At 40.8% G+C, this 12,636-nt stretch overlaps 1 protein-coding gene across 2 annotated transcripts in view; it reads left to right on the forward strand.

The window, feature by feature from the left end:
• Window positions 1-12,636, forward strand: part of DPH1 (diphthamide biosynthesis 1) — a 53,937-nt gene that overhangs the window by 30,611 nt on the left and 10,690 nt on the right. For both annotated transcript variants that reach the window (XM_085880483.1, XM_085880493.1), the window contains exon 8: window positions 12,431-12,587. In XM_085880483.1, the coding sequence (XP_085736609.1) occupies window positions 12,431-12,587 (157 nt within the window). The remainder of the gene's footprint in view (window positions 1-12,430; window positions 12,588-12,636) is intronic.

A 12,636-nucleotide genomic window follows, 5' to 3' on the forward strand; every position in this document is an offset into this window, starting at 1 on the left:
GGTGGCAGGATGGCCAAGAGGTACACACACTCACCTCGAAGCTGTCGAGCTTAGCTTTGAATCTCGGCCCAGCTAAAACTGTCATCCCGGGCTCTCACAGGCAGGGTGTGCGCCATCATTAAATCTTCTGGCATTCGTTGGTAGACGTAAAAGACCCCACGGTGTTCTTCGCGAAGAGTAGGAAGGACGTGAGAATTTGTGGCTGTTGAAGATGAAGAAGTGTCAGCTGACTTCTAAGCAGATGGAAGATTACCTCGGGAAAAAAAAATTATAGAGTGAATCGAGCAGAATGCTTGTGAAGTACAACGCGCAGTCTTTTGATTAAATCTGTCAGCAATGCTACGAGTAAAAATGTCTCGTACACGTACAAATCTTCACAGTGAGTCGCATCATTGACAAGTTTTTGAGTGAAGTTTTAAAACTTTGAGCATGCAATTCCTCAAAAGAAAGTTGCGCTAGCAATAATGTAAAGGGTTAAATGTAGAGCATGATCAGAGTAGCTTGAGCCGGGCCGTTATGACTGTTTGAAAACAATGCATGTGAATCGCTTACCAAAGGAAGAAGATAAGCAAAAAGGTTTGAGAAAAGGAGTAAAACTAACAGAATCAAATTGTTTTGTATCGGACAGACAGGCAGAGAAAGTGAAACATTTGAGAGATAAGGATAATAGCTTCGCCCGGAGAAAGGATATGCCATTTGCAGTTAGGGAATCCGATATTGTGATAGTGATGCGTTTTTAAAAGGCAGGTATCATAAGCACGGATGATTACATGGGGTAATAGGGTCAGAAAAACATTGTCGTGCAAGTTATCTCACTGTTATGCTCATCTTCCAGTCCATAGATATGGCTTGTCAGCATGTCAGTGTTGCATACTCATTATTCAGTTTGTTCTGGAAAGCAAAATCTCCTCTCCCTGTTTCAAATCAAACTTGTGATTGGACTCGTACATGAATACACAACAAGTTGTTTTCTATTTTGCTTGTCCCTCCCTCTGCCTGCTTCCCTTTGAAGGCAATGCACGTCCACCGTTTTCTATTTATATTCCGTTTAATAAAACGAGTTCCCTTACCTTTACAAGGAACTTTGATGCAGAATGAAGCTGTTAAACCCATCAAAGCCCATGCTATGGTTGCCAACCTCTGGTGTTTTGTCTGTATTCTATCCTTTTAAATGTTGAACATCAAGCAAGGAAGCAGCACGTACCATTTTTAAAGTCTTTGGTATGACTCTGCCAGGGTTCGAACTGACGTCCTCTCACACGGAACCGCCGTTCTAACCATTATGCCGCTGTTATCCTCCTTTCTTTACTCAGTGTGCCAAACAATGGATTGCAAGGTCATGCTGGGTTGGCCGAGGCTGAACTGGCTTCTTGTATCCGAGTTTTCTTATATCGCTGTGAATGAGCCATATGTATGGCACTGTATCAGCCATGGTTTGGTTCCTTATAAGGATTGTGTGGTGGGGACCAATTGATGCGATGTAAAAACAAAGTGGTCTGAGCTTTCCTTTAATACTACTAATACAGTAGGATTACTACATAAGAGTACTACTAATCATGTAATTTTAGATGCAAGGTAAGTCAATTTGCAATAAAAAAAGAAAAATTATATTTATTTCTTGCTTTGGTTTATTTTAGTGCTTCGGTGTAATTGCACGCAATCTATAAGCGAATAATTGCTGCCAACAGGCATCCTCGATTAATCTATGTCAGAGTTACCAGAATTCATTGAGCTCGTGTGTATAAAACACACACACACACACACACACTGCATAATTTACATGACAAAATGATACGCTGTTCAGCAAGGCACATGGCAGACAACCACCTGTTTCATCGCGTCTCGGTTTCCTTTTGAGAGCCTGCACGTGATTGGCTCCACAATAAAAGTGTGCAGCCCACTCAGTTTTAAAAGCAAGTTACAGTTACGCCAGGTCGTATATATGACTTTCTGTTGTCTAACAGATGGAGTAGAGTGTCTCTCTGAAAATGTAAACACTTCAAATCCTCTGCGCTGCCATCATCACATCAAGTACTTGTTCAAAAAACTTTTTTTCATTTAGGTTGTTAAAAGAACGAGCAAGCCCATGGTCCCCAGTCCGACTTTTTGTTGCATTGTTTGTTGCTGTCATTTTGTATTTTAGAATTTTAAGAACTGGGAAGGCTGGAATGGCAGAAAATAGGTACATTGATGTCACTTGCCAGGAGCCAAACACAGTGCACATAGCCTCGCAAAGCCAATCAGCAGTGGCTCACGACTTGTCGTCAATATACGTGAAGTACAATTCATGCTTGCTTTGTATTTGTCAATGTGAATAATGAAAACGTTTTTGTCCAAATTTGAATTTTTTTTTTTTAACCTTGCACTGCCCAGGTGATCAATACGACGATCAATATGGTACCGTTTTCAACTTTGTGTGACCAGTGGTTGAGGACTAGATGTAAAACTAATACACAGACACTAGATTTCTTTCTTTGGATATCAACCTTTCAAGAACACAAACGTCATGATTCTTTTTCAAATTCTACTTCAAAGTCCCAATGTTTCGCAAAATTTGGTCCAAATTGGCAGGATGATGATGTGACAAGGTCGAACGAACTAGGCTGAGTGCTCGGTGAGATTATTTAGATAACATGAGAATGTTATCGGTATGAAATAGAGGGGCAATAGATATGTTGTAGCTTATCTTGAAGTTTTCACAAAGGAGCATAATTTTTATTTTTTTTTAGCAATTCACAATCAAACTCTGGTTCCAAATCGATGTGTTCCATCAAAATTTAAAAAAGAAGGGAGTTTGCAAAACTAACGTTTTTAAAGCTTGCGTTGGAGAACGACCAAAAAAAAAACTCTGCGTGCAGTCATGCCAAAAGCGCAAAACAACAGTCACGGTTAACATAAGGTTTTGTTCGAATTTGAATGCTGGGATAGAAGGTTCCAGCCAAATGGCATTTCCTTTCTCGGACTAGGCAGGACATGTGAAACCAGATGACTGTATACCCTACAAGTTAATTGGTCTGCATTGTTCTTGTAATAGGCTTTCGGATCCCGTCACTGTTTGTTCTGTTCCCATGTACTGCTCTCATTTTGCAAATCTTTTGATCGACTTTTCTTGATATTTGCATGAAAGGCTTGCAAATCGACAATGCCTTTTGTCAAAACTTTAATGGTGCCCTTTTCCCTCTTTCTTTTTTTTTCCTTCTAAAATTAATACTTTGGTCAACATTGTTTGACACAAAACGTAAAACGTCTCTGCATTGTAACATTTGTAAACAGTATGTCTGGCTTGGCTAATCAAAATGCACATCGTGTGTTGTGCTTTGTATTGGCATTTAATCCTGCCGCCTGTCCTTGTGTTATGACTTTGGACCAACGCACATGATGTTTATAAATAACTGAACGTCAGGACGGAACCCTGATGGAAATAGCCACTAGATTTTAGAACTCAATAGAGGAGAGAGAAAGAGAGGAATAGAGATTATTGAAAATAACTTGTAAGCTGGCATTTATAAATGCAGTTGTCATATCGCCGATCTGGCCCAAAAGAAGGAAGTTTTATTTTTCTTCTTAATCGGGTCGAAAGCTCATGGAAGAGTTGCCTTAAACAAATCATGCACACACATGGATAGACAAAACAATGCAGGATTTGACAGTCAACATGCAACGTGAATAAGACATACACACCTGTTAACCTTGGGGGTTGAAACTTCCCCTCGCACTCCGGGTGCTGGAAACATCGAGTGGTGCATCTCTTCTCTCTGCAGTCAGCGCAACATTTTTGAAGAATTCGGCATGCCCCTCTCCCCCTACAACGTACCCTACCTCCCCATCTGATTCCCAACCCACAGGGTTTGTCTTTGGCATGTCCTCTAAATGCTGAGCAACAAGGAAGCAGAAGTACCGTTTTTAAAGTTTTTGGTACGATTGGCCAGGGTCAAGAGTCAAACTGCCGATAGAGCAGACTTAGAGTAAACGTTCTAACCACAACACCACTGAGTCTGATCAAGTCACTCATTTTGGGTATGGACATTCGAATGAGCAATGCTGTTCTTTTCCTTCTTATTTTTGAGAGTGATGTCTGGTCACACTTGGCCTCATTTTAAACTTTCACACTTGATGGGTTGGCCACATTACATCTGGGCATTATGTTGTCATTGTCGATCATATTTTCTGGGACATGTTTCCATCACTTCTCAGGGAGTGCATAATTGAGATTTTTGCAGGTATGCCAAAAGTCTGCTCTACACACGCTGTCCCACCCTTTGTGCATGTACTGTAGTTGTTCTAATATTAGTGTTTGGCATCCACAGAGACGGTGATGTTACTTTCTGTTTTGACACTGCAGAGCTAACACTTGTCGCGTTAACTCAGTCGTGCCAATTTTTTAAAGCCCTTTGTGTACATGTCCTTCATCTTGTGCGTTTATTATAACTCTTCTTCATCTCATTTCAGCTGCCCTCTTATTAGCCATTTCATTCAGCCTTTCACATATATTTCTTGTCTGTCCAGATTTTTTATTTTTGTAATTTTCTTCCTCTTGTCATTCTGACAACTTTTGACATTTAGTTGTAGGTACCATATTTTGTTTTATAGTGTGTTTCTTTGTCTTATTTGTAGTTGTTTAGGTTGTATTACCTGCTATCTCTCGTTCAGCTGTTAAATTTACTGATCACACTTGTTATGGAAATTATCACTAATATATTCGTTAGAGATAGCTTTTCAGACCTGCTTTCTTTGTGCTTTTTAATTGAAATAGAATAATCATTTTAAAGGTTGCATAAAAAAAATATTCCAGAAATTTACCACCATTGTGCAGTGTCTTATACACCACCTTATTTAACATGTCCAAGCACTAAAAAACTGGAGGTTTTTTGGAAGCGGCAAGAAAGCGATTTGTGTTCTACAGTGATGAAGTAAATAATTCAATTCAAATAAAATAAAGACTTTAAAGGTCGTGTTAAAAATAACATTTCATTCCAGAATTTTACCGCTGTTGATGCAGCGTCTTTTACACCACTTTGTCTAACATGTTACATTAGTTATTCGTCCTTGTTGTTTGTGTCCTTTATGACATCCTTAGAAACAGTAGGTTTCCTGTTTGGAATTTTTTGTTTTGTTTTGTTTCTTTGCTCGGCAGGTGGAGGGAATAAAAATAAATTATCTCACTCCTTGCTGCACATGTGTGATCGGGACAAATTCAGAGGCAGAGTACTGTTCAATGGCAGGTTCATTTTCTGATTCATGTTCTGATTAGTGTTCGAAATACTGGATAACATTCAATTGAACTTAATTTGTTTCTCGATCATAAACTTACCTTCGTAAATGGACGGACCGACAGCCAGAAGTGAACCAATGACTTACGCCTGCTTTTCGCTTTGACATGTCCGCAGGGTAATTAATAACATGAGTTCCCTTACAAAGAACTTCAATGCAAGAAGCCACTGGGCCCTTCAAAGCCTGCACTTTTGTTGCCAACTTATAGTTGTTTGTCTGTGCTCCTTTTTAAATGCTGAATGCAGCATGGAGAACATGCGGCATGTAGAAATATCCAGCAACTACCGGCCACTGTACCTGCTTCATCTGCCATTGCACAGCACCTGCTTGCCAACCATATCTGTGCAGACCAGTACAATGCAGATATGTTCAGGATATTGAGCCGAGGTCAGAGCTGGTTTCAATTACGTATGTTGTAAGCATACGTATTTACATATATATATATATATATATATATATATATATATATATATTTGAGGATATATGTATATATATATAGATATATATAGATATATATATAGATATTTGAGGATATATGTATATATATATATATATATATATTTATATATATTTATATATATATATATATATATATATATATATATCCATATAACTCTATATATATATATATATATATATATATATATATATATATATATATATATATATATATATATATATATATATATATATATATATATATATATATATATATATATATATATATATATAAACAAGTCTGAAGACGACGATGGTTCACGAGCGGTATTTGACGATGCAGATTGTTTCAGAAGTCAAGGATGAGACAATGTGATAATGTTTGACCAAGTTATAAAAATGATCAACATGATGTGGTACGAGTGACAGGTTATTAGCTGCAAAATGTCGAAAACCCGGTTTCGTTCAGCAACTTTCAAAATTTGACCTTTGCATAACCTTTAAAGGTCACAAAACAATGTTGTCGACATTAAAATAAGGAAACAGGATACGTGCCATAGCTTATTGGAGTTAGTTCGTCGAAGAAGGTCCAAAACCCGGTTCGATTCCCACAACTTTGAAAATTTGACCTTTGTGAACTTTAAAGGTCAAAGGTCAAGGATTATGACCTTTGGCGCAAAACTTCCTCTGGAACATTCCAGGAACAATATAACATCATATAGGCTATATGGCATTTCGCACTCCTCGGATTATCCATACTTTGTTGAAATCAGCGTAAAAACAAACTTGAAGGGGGTGCCACGGGCAAGGTGTTTGAGATCGAGCAAAATGGTTTCAAGACTTTAGGTGGGGAATGACCTCAAGATTATGCATAAAAAAATATTGTCATCCTAGCTCTCAAAGTTTGGGCGGTCGTATGATTTTTATGTCAAAATTCACAATTTTCTAAGTTCGTGACCTTGTGACCTTGAGACGAAAATGAAAAATCGAGCTGCGTGGGACTATGCAGGTGCCATTAGGCTAACCAAATACTGAAACCCCTGCCAGATTCGACAAACCACCTAGGAGAAGATGCAAATTGAAATTGGCTACCCCCTAAAAACACAATTCGCAATTTTCTCAGTTCGTGACCTTGTGACCTTGACACGAAAATGAAAAATCGAGCTCCGTGGGGCTATGCAGGTGCCATTGGGCTAACCAAATACCAAAACCCATGCCAGATTCGACAAACCCCTCAGAGAAGATAAATTTTTATGTCAAAATTCGCAATTTTCTAAGTTCGTGACCTTGTGACCTTGACCTTGGATGAAAATGAAAAAGAGCTCCGTGGGGCTTTGCAGGTGCCATTGGGCTTACCAAATACCGAAACCCCTGTCAGATTCGACAAACCCCAAGGAGAAGATGCAAATTGAAATCAGCTACCCCCGAAAAACACGTTTTTTGGGCGTTGCTCCGCCCATAATGGGCGCACCATGCCCATTCTCAGGAAAACACAACTAGATCATGATATAAACCTCCCACCAAAATTTTATCAGGATCGGATCAAAACCCACGGAGCTATGCTCGGGACAGACAGACAGACAGACAGACAGACAAGCCGGTAGGCTGACATGGGTAGTCGATCAAGTCAAATTTAGTCGTTTTTCAGCCGTTACTCGCAAAAAAAAGCGTCCATAGCAACGGTTCTTTCTCACACATAACTATGACATACCATGAACATTCCATACCAGTTTCATGTATATCTGACTCATGGTCTCTGAGATATAATGAACTTCTTTTTTTTTATTGTTTTCGACCAGGGTTCATTCAAAGTCTATCTTCTCCGACAGTTTTCATAGGATCCGGCTGGAAATTTTTGACAATATGGCTGAATGTACTGCCCACAGTCGCTCATGGCCCGATTTTTGAAAAAATTAATTTTTGAGATTTTTTTGAAAATTTCAAAGGTCTGTTGCTAGGCAACGGATGGGTCCATAGCAACGGTTCTCATTTGCACACAACTAGGTCATGGTATGAACCTACCAACCAAGTTTCATCGAAATCGCCATTGTATTAACGGAGCACTGGACCGAACAGACATACATACAGACAGACAGACAGACAAACATATCGACGGAAATACTGATAATAACGTTAGACAAGATTGACTACCTAACAGACAGACAGACAGACACACACCAATAACGAATATAGTGGTCACTTATTTTTTTCGTGAACCAATATATATATATAGATATAAAGATATATATGTATGTGTGTTTGTGTATATATATATATATATATATATATATATATATATATATATACATATATATATATATATATATATATATATATATATATATATATATACACACACACACACACACACAGACATTACATATCTATCTATAATTCCAGCAATGTGTGTGTGTGTGTGTGTGTGTGTGTGTGTGTGTGTGTGTGTGTGTGTGTGTGTGTGTGTGTGTGTGTGTGTGTGTCTGCGACCGCCGTTTCTCGACGACCGCTGGTCCGATCTGATTGAATATTGCCGGGGCCCAGCAGATGTGCCTTTTCGAGGTTTGATATCAATCGGACAAGCGGTTCCCAAGTTATGGCCATTTTACTGCTTTTTCAGTGTTTAAAAGGTGTATATATGGCAGCTGAAGGTGTCGTTCCACCTTCTCACCTTATCATGCCAATTTTTTCCCAAATTATTAATAACCGGACGATCACCGGTCCGATCGGATTGCAACTTACCAGGAATATTGCCGGGGACCCGCTGATGTGCCTTTTCAAGGTTTGATATCAATCGGAGAAGCGGTTCACAAGTTACGGCCATTTATCTGTCGACCAATGTCAAGACACGGTGCTATGACATCACGAATGACGTCATAAGTAATGTTTATTTATTTATTTATTTATTATTTTTATTTTATTTGCACGATTGACGGTCCGATCTGATTGAAACTTGCCAGGAATATTGCTGGGGACCCGCTGATGTGCCTTTTCAAGGTTTGATATTAATCGGACAAGCAGTTCCCAAGTTACGGCCATTTATCTGTCGACCAATATCTGCGAGAGAGGAGGACGGGAGAGGGGGATGAGAGTGTGGGCGAGAGAGGAGGGGGGAGAGAGGAAGGGCGAGACTAAGGGGGATAGAGGGGGCAAGAGAGGGAGGGAGAGAGAGGGCGGCGAGAGAGAAGGGCGAGAGAGGAGGGGGAAAGAGGGGGGAGAGAGAGGGGGAATAGAGGAGGGGTGAGACTAGGGGGAGAGAGAGGGGGGCAAGAGAGGGGGGAAAGAGGGGGTGAGAGAGAGGAGGCGTCACAATTCAAGAGAGGGGGAGAGAGGAGGGGCGAGAGAGGGGGAGTGAGAGTGGGGGCGAGAGAGAGGGGCGAGAGAGGAGGGGGGGAGAGGAGGGGCAAGAGGATGGTGAGCGAGGGGGGGCGAGAGAGAGGGGGCGTCACAATTCTTCATTTGATATGATGTCACAATTGACACTGGGGACCTGAATATGTTTCCCAGGTGTTTCCCAAGTTATGGCCATTTATGATACGGTTGGTCCGATCTAATTGAAATCATGCCCCAATCCAGTCATCGTTTACGCACCTACGGGCCCGTACTCGTCAATCAAAAATTCCAGTAATCTCTGTGTGTATGTCTGTCTGTCTGTCTGCGACCGCCGTTTCTCGACGACCGCCGGTCCGATCTGATTGAAACTTGCCAGGAATATTGCCGGGGCCCCGCAGATGTGCCTTTTCGAGGTTTGATGTCAATCGGACAAGCGGTTCCCAAGTTATGGCCATTTTACTGCTTTTTCAGTGTTGAAAAGGTGTATATATGGCAGCTGAAGGTGTCGTTCAACCTTCTCACCTTATCATGCCAATTTTTCCCCAAATTATTAATAACCGGACGATCACTGGTCCGGTCGGATTGAAACTTGCCAGGAATATTGCTGGGGACCCGCGGATGTGCCTTTTCGAGGTTTGATATTAATTGGACGAGCAGTTCCCAAGTTACGGCCATTTATCTGTCGACCAATATCTGCGAGAGAGGGGGACGGGAGAGGGGGGGATGAGAGTGGGAGCGAGAGAGGAGGGGGAGAGAGGAAGGGCGAGACTAGGGGGGATAGAGGGGGGCAAGAGAGGGGCGAGAGAGGGGGGATGAGAGTGTGGGGCGAAAGAGGGGGTGAGAGAGAGGGGGGTGAGAGAGGGGGGCGAGAGAGAGGGGGGCAAGAGAGGGGGGCGAGAGAGGGCTGCACATACTGGCACTCACCTTCGGGCCCGTACTTGTATAGATATATTTATACATAGATACACATTATATATATATATATATATATATATATATATATATATATATATATATATATATATATATATATATATATATATATACACATTCTAGTACGGGCCCGTAGGGGCGGGCCCGTAGGTGCGTAAACGACGACTGGATTGGGGCATTATTTCAATTAGATTGGACCAACCGTATCATAAATGGCCATAACTTGGGAAACATACTCAGGTCCCCAGCGTCAATTGTGACGTCATATCAAACGATGAAGAATTGTGTTGTCCTGTCATTGGTCGATAGATAAATGGCCATAACTTGGGAACCGCTCGTCTGATTAATATCAACCCTCGAAAAGGCACATCCGCGGGTCCCCGGCAATATTCCTGGCAAGTTTCAATCCGATTGGACCGGTGATCGTCCGGTTATTAATAATTTTGGAAAAAATTGGCATAAGGTGAGAAGGTGGAATGACACCTTCAGCTGCCATATATACACCTTTTCAACACTGAAAAAGCAGTAAAATGGCCGTAACTTGGGAACCGCTCGTCTGATTGACATCAAACCTCGAAAAGGCACATCTGCGGGGCCCAGGCAATATTCCTGGCAAGTTTCAATCAGATCGGACCGGCGGTCGTCGAGAAATGGCGGTCGCAGACCGACAGACACACACACACACACACACACACACACACACACACACACACACACACACACACACACACACACACACACACACACACACACACACACGCACACACACACACTACTGGAATTATATATATATATATATATATATATATATTTATACATATATTTTCACATTTTATATATCTATATATGATGTGTCCAAGTTTGGTGATAAAAAAAACGAAATACCAATGTAAAGTCTCTTAATAAAGTGTTTGTCCACCACGTGTGGCCAGTATGCACCGTGGCATTGAGTCCACCAGCGTCTGGAATTCTGGAGGAGGGATGCGGCACGATTCTTCCATGAGAAAGTCAATCAACTCACACCTGTTTGATGGAGGTGGATGATCAATCAGTACCATTAAGCAACGATGGCATTGACCTTGCCTTCTAAAAGGAATGACTACACCAACACCATCCAGGAAAATGCACCCCACAACATTACAGAATCACCATAATCCTTCACTGTTGGAACCAAGTACTCAAGGTTGTAGTTCTTGGGGTTGGCGCCACATGTATTCGTCCACTTGTAAAGAACATGGTGAAAGATGACTCATCTGACCATATCACATTTCTGCATTGCTCTGTAGTCCATTCCCTGTGCTCTTTGCACCACTGGACTTTCAAACGTGCATTGGCAGGTGTGATTGAAACCCTGGAGAGAAGAGTGAGACAGAACGGCCTCTGGAAGGCAGTTCTATAGACGGGAGAAACGAGGAATAAAAGACTTGAGGTGTGCAGTCAGCCTGGACTTTGGAAGTGTAACCAGGAGTGAGGTTACTGGAAGAACATGTGAATCCAAGAGTTGCTGGTGAGGGTCGGAGGGAGCAATATCGGAGAATAGACTGTAGAAAACAGAGACCACCGAGCAGTCTGTGATGTGAGAGCACCAGACCCTGTACTTCAGCCTCATCACATGAAATTCCAATAATTTTGAGAGCTGTAGATTCCACAGAATAAGGGAGAGACAGATGTGATCCTGGGGAGCTAGCTCAGAGCAGAGAGCATTCAGTACTCCATTGAGGTACAGACAAATTTCTTCAGGTACTTTTGATGTACAGTACTATAGTTGTTTCTTCAGATTTAAGAATGAAGAAGGCATTACCTTCCGTGAACCATGCAATAAGGGTTCCTTCTCTCCGGATGAGTTTGTTGAATGCTCTCGAGCATAATGTTTATGGCAAATCTCAAATGGCTTTATCCAGAAGTTGGATACTGTTTCCTTGACAGGGATTTTAAATTCAATTTTTTGTGCTGTCATTTCTATTGTTTAGTTTGTGTGTAGTGCCATTTAATTGTCGTCTTCTCTTTCTGGATTTTATATATATATATATATATATATATATATATATATATATATATATATATATATATATATATATATATATATATATATATATATATATATATATGTCTAATTTTTAATGATTCTTTTAATTTGGTGCTTCTATTCCCCTTCACAAATTGTTAGATTCATCCCTGTTTGCTTTCTCAATATCGTTCTCTCTTCGTTTCAGTGTTTTTTTTTCCAGGGTGTTTGTTGGAAAGTACAGGCCTTTTTAAAAGTAGCTTCTTGTGTTTCACTTTCTCTTGAATGTTTAGTGTTATAACCAACATTAAAAGTTGATTTCACTAAGGAGGTATTGCTTTGAGTGGTGGTTTTTCAAGTGCTCTGTTTGTTCTCTTCACAAGTTCTTTGGCATGTTAGTTTTGTATTCAGTTCTTATTTTTTTTACTTTGATCAAATTCCACTACATGGTAGATATGACCCTTTCATGAAGACCCTGTTCCGGGAGAGCTATGAACATGAAGCAATGCTCGCAGCCAGGACCGCAGCAGTGCACCAAGCTGCTAAAGCCACACGATGGGGACTTATTCAGGGCACCCTCGGGCGACAGGGCTCACCCAATGTGTTTAAGGTAGGTAACGTTTTGCTTCTTCTACATAATGGGGTGGATAACAGGATTT

This window comes from Eptatretus burgeri, chromosome 1 (genome assembly GCF_056783735.1).
Source record: "Eptatretus burgeri isolate ZD-2024b chromosome 1, Ebu_testis_v1, whole genome shotgun sequence".
Classification (NCBI taxonomy): Eukaryota; Metazoa; Chordata; class Myxini; order Myxiniformes; family Myxinidae; genus Eptatretus; species Eptatretus burgeri.